The sequence below is a fragment of the Aythya marila genome (assembly GCF_965140915.1).
Source record: "Aythya marila genome assembly, chromosome: 24".
In the NCBI taxonomy this organism is placed as follows: Eukaryota; Metazoa; Chordata; class Aves; order Anseriformes; family Anatidae; genus Aythya; species Aythya marila.
Genome location: NC_139065.1, coordinates 2,916,061 through 2,929,782, shown reverse-complemented (window position 1 = coordinate 2,929,782; position 13,722 = coordinate 2,916,061). Strand labels below are relative to the sequence as shown.

General features: G+C 50.9%; 1 protein-coding gene across 7 annotated transcripts in view; it reads left to right on the top strand.

The window, feature by feature from the left end:
• Positions 1 to 13,722, top strand: part of PPP1R12B (protein phosphatase 1 regulatory subunit 12B) — a 112,858-nt gene continuing 99,136 nt past the window's right edge. For 3 of the 7 annotated variants that reach the window (XM_082778348.1, XM_082778351.1, XM_082778347.1), the window contains exon 1: positions 1 to 452. In XM_082778348.1, coding sequence (XP_082634474.1) covers positions 165 to 452 — 288 coding nt within the window. In that variant the 5' untranslated portion in view covers positions 1 to 164. The remainder of the gene's footprint in view (positions 453 to 13,722) is intronic. The other 4 variants (XM_082778350.1, XM_082778352.1, XM_082778349.1 and 1 more) reach the window with 4 other exon arrangements.

The following is a 13,722-nucleotide window of genomic DNA, read 5'->3' as shown; positions in this document are numbered from 1 at the left end:
CGGCGGCGGCGGCGGCTGTGGCAGCGGCTGTGGCGGCGGCGGTGGGGGCGTAGCGAAGATGGCGGCGGGGGCGCTGCGCCCCGCTCCCGGCTGAGGTGCGGTCGCTGCTCCCTGCGCCTCAGAGCGGCGGCTGTGGAAGAGGAGGAGAAGGAGGCAAGGCGGCGATGTCGGAGCCCGAGCACCTGGGTGGGAAGCGGGCCGAGTCGGCGCGGCTGCGGCGGGCCGAGCAGCTGAGGCGCTGGAAGGGCTCCCTGACGGAGCAGGAGCCGGTGGCGGCGGGGGGCGGCCGCGGGCGGCACCGCGGAGCCGGGGGGTCCCGGGTGCGCTTCGAGGAAGGCGCCGTGTTCCTGGCCGCCTGCTCCAGCGGAGACACCGAGGAGGTGAAGCGGCTGCTGGGCCGCGGAGCTCGCGTCGACACCACCAACGTGGACGGGCTGACAGCCCTGCACCAGGTACCGGCGGCCGGCACCGGGATGGGGAGGGGGGTAGGGAGGCTCCGGGGGCTCCCCGAGGGTCCCCCTCAGCTCCGTGAGGGGTTCAGGGGGCTCTGCCCTCGCCTCACGGTCCTGCAGGCTTCGGGCGCTGCGAGGGGGTGAAGGCGGAGGGAGCGCTGCCTGCCACTGAGCCCTAAAATCGGGACCAAGCCCCCAAAACTGGGATTGAAACCGGGAGGGGTCCCGGAGGGGCTCGTGGAGAGCCCCAGTGAGCGGCTCCCTGCACCGGCTGCTCCCCAGGATGCTGAGGCACCCCTGGAGTGAGTTACAGCACCGGGCTGTGAGAGCCAGGAGCATGGCAGGGAGCTGGGTGGCCCTTCTGGTGTTATTTGGGGTCTTTTTTTTAGGGAATTCCTTGCTCTGTGCTTGGGGTGTGCAGGAATGGCTGTGCCCGCAGCGCTCGCAAGGTCAGGAGGCTCGCTGGCCTCCGTGCGTGTGGCTGCCTTGAAAGTCCCCAAAGTGCCAGGCTGGCACGGTCTGCAGAGACCTGAAAACACCCACGATAAGCAGCACAGATCGTGGTAATGTGCGCCCAAACGTGCCGAGGATCCTACAAAAGTAGCCACAGAAGTTGGGCTCCGAATGGCGAGCCCTGCCTGGGGACACGTGCGGTGTTTTGTCTGTGGCGTTTGCTGCCCTTGTGTAAATTGACAGGAATGTGAGGGAGCGTGCGATAGCGCTCCCCTTCTGCAGTGGGAAACCTGCCGATATCTGAGGCTGGCTCAGGATTGAGCAGGGCATGTGAAATCAGCCTCCCAGATTGTTGCATCTGGTCAGGGAAATGAATCCGAGCTGAGCCGGGGCCAGCCTCAGAAAGAAAACTTTCTGAGCTCAAGATTTCGTAGATTAAGCATGGAGAGCAGCAGCGGCACCGGGGAAAGAGGCACAGGCACAGCCCAGGAATGACATCTGGAAGGTCTTTGTAGAGACTGACCTGTTAGGAGCACCAAGAGCAGTAGTCGAGTTGATTAGGTTTTCTTTTTTGCTTGGGTGACATTATTAAACCGAAATACTTGGGAGGCTTCGAAGCTTGGTTCACGAGCTCATCTGCTTGTGGCTGTCAGCGGGCCCAGGGGCAGAGGGCTTTATTTGTTTTCTTCTGCAGTTCCAAAAATAAGCTGTAAAGCAACCAGCACAGGGGCTCGCGGTCTGTTCTCCAGTATAGCGTGGATCCATTTATTGTCACGTAATTAAGGAAGCACACGAACGTTAGTGAGAGCTGTTTATGGAGGATCTGGCTACTGAAAGCCTTCTGCCAAGGGAGAAGGCTGAGCGGGAGGTGGGTGGAAGCGTGGCCGAGCTGGGATGACTTCAGGAGGGTTTGCAGCCAAGGCTGCGATGATCTTTTCAGAAGTGTCAGCGCGTCGTGCTGCTGCCCGCGGTGGGACACTCAGCCAAGAGCGCGTTGGATTCATCAGACGTTGATCAATGGAGAATTATTTTTTGCAAGGTCAAACTTCTTGAGGATACGGCAAGCCGCAATCACCAGGCAGCCCGCAGATAGAGCTCTGTATATGGAAAGGTTTGGGTTCGAGGAGCTGCCCACGGATCGGGTGACGTGTTGAAGGGTAGCACCAAGGCCCTGGTGCTTCGAAAAGCTTTTAGATGAGTGAGGAGTTGAGCAGATGCTAACTGTGCTCCTGCTTGAGTCGCTTCTTCAGAGCTTTACAGGAAGGGAAGATGACTTTACTTTCAGTTTAATAAAAGCTTTGTCCCAGTGTCTCATTAACATTTTCTCATCTTTGTGCCTCAGACGATGCTGAGGCGATGTGTGGCCGAAGAGAGGTTCTTGCGCACCCAAATGGAAGAAGCACTGATTTGGTAGAGGATTTGTACGTGTCTGGTTTGATTGTATAAATCTGGATCAGGTAGAAATGTTTGTTTTCATGGTTGGAGAGGTTTCTAGCAGTTCTTGATCACTGAACATGCCCAAAATGTTTGTTCCCATATTATATAGGGACTGATGCTGTGTATGGGAGAGTGTCAGCTGAAGTCCAGTTAATTGAACTCTCTGGAGAGCTGGTTGACAAACTGCGTGAATATAGTGCATGGGAGGGTTTTTTCTTTTAAATATCTTCTCACGGAGCTAGGAACGTGGCACAATGAGACACGGAGCAGGTGGTGGTGGCTGCCCACCGTTGGTGAACGTTTGTAAGACCAAATGGCCGTGCAGTGGGGAAGCGACTCCACACATTGAAAAGGGTGGGTAAACTTTTTGTGTTGGTTAAGGAACTTTGTGAGACTTGCTCTGTGCAGGCACACGTCTCTTCAGGTTATGGAAGGCTTAACGAAGTCAACTGGCTCAATTTGTCAGAGTCAGCATCTGCTTCCACAAGGCGTAGGGCCAATCTCAGACTGGCTTAGTTTGTTTGAAGCGCGCAGCGGCCCCAAACGTTGGGTGGCTTTCAGCAAAGGTAAATTACACTTCCTCTGGTATCTGGGCCACAGTGACTAAGAATAATTGTGTACTGTCTCGCTAGGTGAGAAACTGTCTGCTATTTATAGCCGTGAAGCTGTATTTTGAAAATAACTTTTTAAATTACAAGTGGTGTTCCTGAGCCTCCAGCTTGTCGTCATCCTCTTGGAAGCATCAAGCGCGGCGCTAACCCAGACCAGCGGCTGCTGTCGGTGTCTGTTCCCTGCACTGTGGCTGCAGCCCCACCTGCATCTTTACCTCAGTGACTCCTGGGTTAACGTCGATCCCACGTTATCAATGAGTGAAGTAATTTCTTGAATGTGATGTATTTTTGGCAGTGGTTTTCTGCTTTACCCAGAAGGAAAGGGGAGATGCTAGCTGGGTGTGGGTGAACATCCAGAAATCGTCAAGCAAACCACCCCCAGCAGGGGAAGCAAAATCCTGGTGGTTGTTGTTGAACTCCTTTGGTGTTTGCAGGTGGTGGGAAGCAGTCAGGTAAAGCTTTCTTCCTCCTGAATGGCAGACGAAACCAAAGGCTGAACTTTTATGGAAATTGAGTCTTAGGGGGGGAAAAGAATATGAGGCTTCTAGTTGGGAAGGCATCTCCACATGCAGCAGGCAATGCTTTGCTGTCTGTAAGGACTTTCAGAAACGGTGACGACATAAAAGACTGTTTATCCTTTGTCTGCCCTTTGATGATTTACCAGCTGTTTCCCTCTTGCCTGGTCCGTGGGGAACTGAATTGCCCATGAAACAACTCCTGAGCCTGTCATTTACAACACCCCTGAAGTAGCTCAGCACTTTACTTTTTGGATTTATTTTTAGGTGCTGGGCAACCGTGGTAATTCAGAAACTGCTTCATGAGAAGCCAGGTACTTTGCAGGGTGATTCTGGCTTGGATAACTGAGGCTGCAACCTCCCCGGCAGTCCCAGATTAAGTTATTCCTGTTTCTGAGTCAGAGCTGTAAAACCATAGACATGTCTCGCTGCTCTCCAGAGCTGTGTAAAGCAGCATCCATGTCATGCTGAAGTCGGTTGGCTTTTTTTGATTGCTCTTCAGCAAATTTGGCCCTTTATTTACTTTAAAACATTGGGTGCAGTCCTAGGAAAGCAGAAGGCTACGCAGTTTTTTGGACCCTCCAAAACCACAGCGGAGGGCACGATGTGTTTGAGACCACTCCGCTGTCACAGTCAGGAGAACGTTGTGGCACCAAGGAGCAAACAGTGGAACAAAATCCAGGAGATGGGAGAAGGCAGAGAGAATTCATGCACGGATTGTGGGGTTGGGCTTTTTCTAGCCAGGACAGCTCGTGCTGTGAGGGCATCGAGCAAAGGTTTGCTCGTTCCTCTGCTGGAACTGCAGTGGTGGCTGAAGCAGCGTGGATTTGTTGTGTGGGATGACAGAGATAGGTCCAACACTGCTCACACAGAGCCCTTGCAGCAGCTTCTGGGAGTTTTGTAGGCACCGAAAGGTAAAAGCTGGCTTGTGCCTAGAAATGTGAAGGTGTTACAGCGTACACGCAGTGACACAGAAACAGAATGACGTGTTCAGTTCTTACACGTGTGTGTTTGGGGCATCACGGCTGTTTCTTGAGGTAGTTGAGCTTCTGATCTTTTAATTGGGGTGACAGTGCCGTACATCAGGCTGGTTTTAAGACCGGGTGGCCGCATTGTCTAAAAATACATTAATCCTTAGGAGAGAAGGTGATCTAGGGACAGCCAGACCTTTTCCACCACGCTCCGTGAAGTTTCTTTCCAACGCTGTGCTGCTGTCGGTGAAAACGGGCATTGCAGAGTTCAGACCGTGCTTAAAGGTGCTCGTCAATCTGAGATTTAAGGTGTCAGGAGTTGGGTTTATCAATAGGATAATTGTGATACTTCTCTTTGGGCTTCGCTTCTACATGGGGGGTGCGATGGTGTGTGTTAGGAGCGTGTTAGACAAAGCTGGGTAAAATTAAAACCCCAAGTGCTCTTTTCCCAACCTGACGCTTTTATTTTCTTGCTGTGGGTGCACTCGCTCCCTTTTTCACCTTGCTGTTCTGTCCCTGTGGGTTCGTTCAATTGTCTGTCCCTCGCATCTCAGTTTCAAAACAACCGAAGTGGGCAGAATTAACTCCAGACTAAACAACCCAACCTTGAACTGAAAGGAGTTAGAGGCTCGGAGGACTGCTGCTGGCTGCAGCGCTCAGAAACCTTCCTTTGTTGTGTTCGGGCAGCTCCTCAGCTGCTTCGTTCGGCTTCTGGAAACTGAAGGCAGCCCCAGCAGTCACTCTGGGAGCAGCTACTGGGAGGAAACGTGCCCCGGTGCAGTGAGTAGATGGATATTTGTGATGGGAAGTGCGCATCTTCATTGCTTCCTTCCTCAGCCTCTGTTTATCCTATCTAGCGATGAGATGAGTCAAGCTCTGCTTCTCCCCATAAACAGTGGGCGAGGGACCCGACAGAATCTTCAGCTACGGTTTCCTTTATGGCAGCCAGCAGGAGAGGCGGCCCCGCTCCCTCGTGCTGCCCCGTGGAGAGGTTTGGTCTCTGCAGCAGCGCTGGGTGCCCCGCAGCTCCGCTCCCATTTGGGAAGCAAAACTATCCCAGGGACAGCTTGTGCTTAGTGCAGCCACCCAAAGCTTTCTGACTTGTACAAGGGAAATTCTTGAGCCTGTGTTAGAGACGAGCCACCTCGTCTGAACCAGCGTTGTTTGATAAGGTTTTAAAGCTGGCTCGGCCAGAGACGGGGCTGAGCGCTCATGCGGGGCTGCAGCTGAAACGCCCAGGGCAGCGTTTTTGTGCCGAGCTCTCCTGGCACTGCAGCACCCTGGCAATTCCTAATATCACTCACACCTCTTAACGTTAGGGTCTTGGGGGATTTTTCTCTTACGGACAGTTGTAGAGACTTAAAATTCACATGGGGTGGTGTGGGGGCTCGGGAGACATCTTAGCTGCTGTATGGTGTAGTGAGATAATTACTGGCTAATGGTACGAGGTAAGGCTTTGGGGTTGGTATGCTGGCTCTCAGGTGGGGGTTATTATATCCCATAAGTCAAAAAGGGTTAGAGCAGCCCTTGTAAGAGGGCTGGGAGAAGGGAATACTGGGCGAGCAGTTGTATAAATCGAGGGGTTTTACTTCCTAACTCTTGGACACAAATGAGGGCAGGGGGAGCATTAAATACTCTGAAATATCAGCGCTGCTTTAAAAAAAATAAATATTGTCTTTCTGCACAGGGCTGGGATAGAAAACGAGCTAAAAGGCAACCCTAAAAGAGACCCTTTCAGGGGAATAAGGCCCCCAGCCCTGGTTGCAAGCTCCCCGTAATGAGCGAGCCGTTTGACCTGCTGCTTACGGCAGGGCCCTAGCACGGTGAAGGTGCCCAGGAGAAATCCTGGGGCCTGAGTGTGCGGTTTATTTTCAGCTGTCCTGAAGGGAGGTGCAACAGCTGTCCCTGCCATCTCCTTTATTGGGCTGCAGCAAACTGAGCTGCGCGGGGCCCGAAGGTGCAGCCGGGAGGAGGAGGTGTGCGTGTGCCTCGCTGGGAGCACTCGGCGTTGTCAGAGCTCCGAGGGGGGATTCGGAGGGGATTTAGGCACCTATTTTTGTGGGGCTCGCTTTGGCATGAATGGATTTAAGGACAGCTTCACGGCGCAGCCCGTACGGGCCCGTGTAGGGAAATGTTTTCATATTTTTGTCATCTCCTTGCCCGTGGAGGGCAACGTGGTGTGCTGGTGGAGCAGGCCTCTTTGGCACAGGGCTGTTCTGAAATGCTTAATTCTTAAAATGTGTTTGTCACAGGAAAATTGCGCTCCTAGGTTCCCAGGGTAGTGCCAACGATATCCCACGCTGCTGACAGCCGAATCCCGGGAGTCAGGCCTCTGTTTTCCTATCGAGCTGCTGAAAATTATGAGCATCAAAATTCTCTGTTCGGACACCTACGCAGCTTCTCGTGACAGCGCTCATCCATAATAATTACAAAGTGCCGTAGTTACAAATTAGCAGTATTTTAGAAAATACAGGTAGGTACACTATTGTTAAATATTTTCACGTTAAATACATTTTTTTTGAAAGATCGCTCTCCTTCCAGCTCGAAGCTCTCAGCTCAAATAGTCTTTGTTCATCTGGAATAACTGGGAAGAAAAATCACTCGTTAAGAATAAATGGTGTGAAATTTTTTTTTTGGTATGCTGTTTTTTCTCAGCCACTTCTTTCTTGTAGCTGAAAGAAGTGGAGCAGTCTTCACTTGTGAGAGTCTCACTCGAAATGTTTCCATAATACAATAAGCTGACCTTGCAGAGGGACACAAGCAATTTCAGCATTGCTTTTCCAGCGTTCAGCCTGCTCATAAATCTTTGTGAAATGTACAGAATGCAGAATGACCACCTGCCATTAGCCTTTTCTGTGTCACTGCCTTTTCAGGGTAAAACTAAACCTAGCCCCTCTCTGCTCCTCCGCTGGAGCATTGATTTGCCACAGCGATTGCTCACCATCCATTTCTGGCATCTGTCTGAAGCCACCTCCTATTTATAATTTGTCATTCCTCGCCGTCTTAGACGGGTAATGCTGTTTCTCTCCAAAGCTTTGTGCTTTTTTATGCCTGAAATCGTGCAACAGCAGCGACCTGTGGTACAAGACCCTGTCTAAACACAACCGCTGCCGCAGCAAGGTGCGAGGACCCCAGCAGGGGTTTCGGGAGCCCGTGCCACTTTGTGGGGCTCTGCTGGCCTACCCTGCCTTGTGTCTGTTCACTTCAGCCTTGTAAATACCACGCTGCAACCCCCATGGATGTACAGGGATGGAGAGCAGCGTGAAGCTGAGCTGAGCACACGGAGCTGTGCCGAATTAAGCAAGCTGTTCCTTCACCCAAGGCGTCCCTGCAGCTGTTCATCCTGGAGGCAGGGGACGAGCAGGCTTTCTCTTCCAGGATTTGAACTCAAGAGTATCAGCTTCATCCCATCCTATTATTAATTCCGGGTCTTGAGAGACAACCTGATACTTGCTGCAAGACGCTGAGAGGGGTTTCTCCCTTGGAAAAGGGCTGGGGCTGCCCTCGGGTGGGGTGCTGCAGCTCGGAGTTACACCGCGGACAGATCCTGCTGCTGCCAGCGGGAGCCTTCAGAACACTGATCTCTTCCTCAAATGCTTCTGGGGTTTTGAAGGATGAAACAGTCCAAGTTCTTATCTTAGAGACAGCTTTGTTCCCTGGTTTCTGTAGGCAAGATGTGTTCTCAAGTGCTGCCGGTTTCTTTTGTGGCTAGCAGCTAGGTCTGAGCCGGGCGGGTGTGCTAGCGCAGCCTGCGCTCCTGCAGGAAGAGCTGCGCATCCTGAGCCGGGGCTTAGCTGCACCTGTGACAGTCACACAAGCACTACAGGGTGTTTGACTTTGTTATTTATTGTTTTAAGTGATGTGATCATGCCAGCAGAAGTTCCTGTGTTAGCAAACTGCGAGTCCTTGCACTCTTTAGATCAACGTTGGAAATGTTTGTGCTGTTGGTAGGATCTACGTTTTGCATTAATACAACCATTTCAGTTGCTAAGATGCTTTCAAAGCAGTTTGATAGCACCAGCAGAATGCTGCATGCCAGCCCATTACCCCAACACCTTCCTTTTTTGATAAGAGGTGTTGGTTTTTTACAACAGTCTACAGCAAGCACCTCAAGCAGAATCGTGAATGCTGAACTTAAGCAGCTCTCTCTAGAGCAGGTTAGAAGGTGCTGCTGACTTCCTTCCAAAGAAAATGGTGCACAGGCGAAACCTTTAAAGCTGGTTTTTATCTTCTGATGTGTTCTTTCAGTTCTTGTCTTGCCTTATGCTTCTTCACTGTGTTCTCTGGGAGCAGATTGAGCTACACCACGCCCTGGGGCAGCTCAGCTGACTACCTGCTGATATCCTCGTTGGTCACATGAGCTTATAGGGGAGTCTTTTACCACATGCAGCCTTTGGAAGGGAAAAGTTGTGCTCATACTGATTGGTTCAATGGCATCTGAGAAGCAGAAAGTCAACGTTGTGTATCAGAATCTCCTCCAGACGGTTTGACAGGCTCTAAAGACAGTGATCTTGTCTGCCGCTCATCCTTCCCCTCTGCATCCCAGAGCTTACTGTGAGGGGACTTTGCAGGGGACTAACGTGGGGCTGGCAGCCCCGTAACCCCCTGGATCGTGCTTATGTGACGGGTAGTGCTTCCATCAGGAACATCCCCTTACCAGTGTCACCTTTGAAAGACGGCAGTGACAGCAGCCAGCTCTCTCCCCAGCCTGGTCCTGGATGTGATCAGGGACTGTTCCTTCTTCCCTCTCTCACTGTGGCTCTGATGTAGCACATGCAGCCAGAAGGGCCAGTCTGCTCTTCCTGGGGACTTCCCTTAGTCTGTTCCTTCTAGTGTGCACCTCCTGGTTTTACCTGCCTGCTCACCTGCAGCACGGCTGTCGCTCTGTGCCCTGCACGAAGCTTCAGACATTCTTGCCTGGAGCTCTTTGTGGTGGCTGTCAGACACCCGTGCGCACATAAACCAGACGTTTTTCCTGTGTTCCTTGTGCCCCTGACATTTTTCCTTTTTTAAAAAAAAAAAAATTAATTTTGAGGGTGAGGTCCCCTGGCAGGAGAGAAATGGAAGTGGCTCCTTCTCGTTAACTTGTCTCCTAATTTCAGAGTTCAGCCTTGCAGGAACGCACTCAGGGAGCAATTGCTGTTGTCTCACACCTGCAGGGCCTTTTTGACTCGTAGTTCCAGACTTGTACAATGAATTAATGAACTGATTCAACAATCCTTAGCACCAGGCCAGTTTTAAGACACGTTTTGACCTCTTTTCTTCAGTAGGCACCCAGTACTTACTGCTGCCAGGGAATACCTCGCAAGGACGATGTCTGTGGTTCTGTTCCTTACTGCCGCTTGGTAAATGCTGCTTAACCTTCTCCCAGGCCAGACATCGGTGGCTCTTAATGCTAGGGGTGTTGTCTTCTCTTATCTTGGCTGCTTTAATTTATTAACGTGCTTAGCAATTGTCTTCCAGCTGCTGGAGCATGCTTTTTGCCGCTGCTGTGCACGGAGCGGCTGACGCTACAGGAAGCGCTGTAAAGCTGAACTCTGCTTTTGGCTCGTGTCCACTTCAGCGGAGCCCTTTTACTCCCAGCCCAGCTGCCAGTTTCATCAGCAGCACTGATGTGTCACGGGGAGCAGCTTGGTGCAGCCCGGGCACACACACACACGGGCACCGGGGGGGTCACACGGGGCTGGACGGCCCCGAGCGCCCAGCAGCTGGATTTTTGCTCTCTGGGGAGCTGGGTTTAAGAAGGGACCTGAAGTGTGCAGGCAAAGCACTGCTGCTGCCAGCAGGTGAGGAAAGCTGCCTGGTGGCAGGACTGCACTGCTACTGCGATGTGTGAACCAGCGAGGGGAGAGTGAGCACTGGCAGCTTTGGGTCTTCCCATAGCCCGAGCCGAATGGCTTTGTTAGGAAGAGGTGAGGAGAACAGCGCTGCTTGACAGCTCGTTCTGTTTTCCTCCCATAGTCCCAGGTGGGATCTGGCTCCTCTGTGGTTTGTTTGCTACAAACAATGCAATTTAGGCAAATTCAGCTGCTTATACCTATCGAAAGGACCCCTCTTCCCATAACAAAAACAGAGAATGGATGGTTTAGGAGAATTTTAATCCTAATTATTTCCAAAGTGAAAGAATGGTACGCTGTTCCTTATGAAATATCTCTTACATGGGGTGGCCTGCATGCTTTCCCCTCCGCACAATAAGCGACCAGCAGGTATCTGCTGTGTTCAGGGAGCACACTGTCTTCTTTTTTTTTTTTCCTGGGGAGCGTTAGGAGAATCTGACTCTGAGATGCAGCCCAACTAAAGAGTTTCAAGTGACAAATCTGTCCCAGATTGGCCCTTGTATGCTGGATAACCTTGTATTGCTTCTCTGCGATAACTGTCTGCATGCCTGTACTATTTCCTGTACAAAGATGCTTAAAAAAAAACACCACTATTCAGCTTCCTGAGCTCTTCCAAGCTGTGGCATCAACAGAAGAGGTTCCAGAACTCCTTAGGCAAACAATGGAGAGCATCAAGTTCCCAGCACCAGGTGCTGTGTGCTCCAGAGGAGCTCATGTGCTGTTACGGTTGTGTGTAGAGAATGATTTTAAAGCAAGCCGAGTAGCAGAGGGTGGTTCCCACGTCGGTGGGCAGTGACAGCTCCCCTTGTGACAGCAGCTTGGTAATCCATGATTTTGGGGCTTTTTCTCTGTTCCTGGCTTCCTGCAGCCCGAACTAATGTATCTGGCTACGCGCAGTATCTCAGTGTGCTTGCGAAGGATGTTTTGTCTTCGCAATTTGTACCAGCTTTTCTTTCTTGGATGACTGACAAACAGAATTTGACCTTCGCAGCTCGAAATGGTTTGTCTTTTAAATTGATATCACTTGAGTTATTCTGAACAAGCATTCCCTCACGCTGGAAAAGATAAGTGGTAAATTCGTCTGTCTCTTGATGAGAGCCTTCAGGACCGTGCCAGCAGAGCCAAGGCTTCAACTTCAGAGCGTATTGCATGAGTTATTTTTGATCCCTTATTAATAGTGGCTATAGAAAAAACCCTCTGCTTATGGCCAAATATTGGCTTATAAGTGTTTCAAGTATTGGCTTGTCTTCAGCGTATGACTCCATCGGTACACAACATCCATTCTTTTCCATTTAGCTAGGTGCTGTTAATCTTTAAGAAGATTATTCAACGTTGCAGAAAGTGAATGAGGAACAAAGAATTGATTGTAGCCATTGGCAGTGGGTCCAGGCACTGACATTATAGCCTGCGTCCTGCAAATTGTGCTGGTGACTTACAAATTCAATCCCCATCCAAACCAAGAGCTGCTGCGTTAGGGAAACCAAGACATTTTAGTGTAACTTGATCCCGGGGTTATCTTTTGCAAGAAAGTGTTGTGGAGTGAAACCCTCGCTGTCTTGGCGGTTTGGGGCTGCCTGTGGACAAGGCTGGGGGCTCTCTCCTTGTTGGTTTTGTTGCCATGATCTGGTCTGAGTTTCTCCAAGCACTTTTCCGTTCTCCACTTTATCCAGCCCATTTTCCTAGTTCTTTCAAGGCTGCTGTCACAGTTCTCGGTCTGTTACCTGATGCCGAAGCTGCCTCTTGTCATTACACCAGTGCGTGGCTCGAAGAGATCACAGAAGACCTGGCCCAGTCCTCTGCACCACGGCCCGATCAGATTTATCAGAAATATTTTCAAAATATACTTAACCAGGCCATTTCTGACCGTTTCCAAAAAGTGCACGTCTGCATCTCCCCTGGAAGCCTGCTGCAGTGCCGGGCAAGCTGAGCAGCTGGGGAACGTTTCTCAGCATTTGACTGAATTCCACTTTTCTGTAAGTGAAACTGGGACTATGGAGAAGGAGCCATTGCTTTCCCTTTCACAACAATCCTCCCGGTACCAGCAGACTGTGCTCTTCAACGTTTTATCTTTTACCTAGATACAGCTGGTTTTATTTAATCTTTCCATCTTTCCAACTAGCCGATGTCTTACAAGCTCGCAGTGAGCCTTGGTCTCCTTTTGAGTTTCTGAGGAGTGTCCAAATGTGTTGCTCTCAAACTGAGTGTCATATTTAAGTGGAGGTCTCTCCAGCCCTACAATAATTTTCTTCAGGGCCTCGCAGCTCTCGTTGACTTTAATGTATTCCAGAATAAGCCTTGCTTTCTTCTGCAGCAGCACCCCACTGAGTCATGCAGCCAAGCCGTAATTATCCAGTGGGGGTGGAGGTGAGGGGATGAGAAAGCAAAATGAAAGTAATGGTGTAGATCACCGATTCCGTGACAATTGGAGTAGTAAATGCTCCTTTTGATGGGGTAAGCTGAGACCTTAAGCAAGCTCTGTGCTCCCTGAAGTGCCTGAGCGGCCGTAATGTGCAGCATTGGCCAGAGCAGTGCCGTGCCGTGCCCTCGGGGTGCTGTGTGCCCTGCTGCCCTCAGCCCAGCCTGTCCCGAATGGAGCCAGTGATGGGCAGGGGTCCCCTCTGATTCCACGTTCTTTTTTTTTGGCCTCGTTTTGCCTTAGGGTGCTGTGTGGCTCCCACCTAAACGTAGGAACTTCCCAGCTTCACTTTGTCACAAGACCATTTCTCAGGATGGCTCTGAATCTGAATTCGGAGCTCTCTGCCTTCTCCAATCTGGTTTCATCTCACACCACTAAAACGGGATTTCTGCCCCCCCAGTTTGTTGAAAAAATAGCACAGAGCTGGGCCTTAACGAGCTGCAGCAGCGCGGGTGGGAGCGTGTGCCCAGGCTCACGGCTTTGCTGCCTCCTGTGCTGTCCTGCTGCTCACAGCCGCATGCTGAGCGGGTGCAGAGTGAGCGTCCTGCTCTCTGCACACCTCGTCCAGCTTGTCCTCTTCTCAGCTTCTCAATTCTGCAGCCAGTCTTTCTCCCAAAGCCCTGTTTGTGTCTCCAGTGCCCTGCAAGCATGACAAGCCATGTTTGTGGTGCCACGTAAATCTATAAGGAATGCTTTTGAAGAATGGGGAAAGTTGTTTGTTTTGCTTCTGGTTTTTCCTTTAATATATATTATTTCTATTTCAGGTCCTATTCTTGCCTATTGCATCCTTTTCAGGTGGGGAGGACTAGAGCCTTTCACAACACCAGAAGCACGCTGTGCCATCTATTTATATAGAGACCTGATGATATTTTCTGTTTTGTTCCATTCCAAATAACTTCTAGAATTTGCTTTGATTTCTGAGCTCGGAGCTGATGTTTTCCTACAGCTATTTGTTATAATCCAAAGAGCTTGCTCCTGAATGGCAGTAATAAGCTCGGAGCCTTTCATTTTGCTGCGTGACACTAGGTGT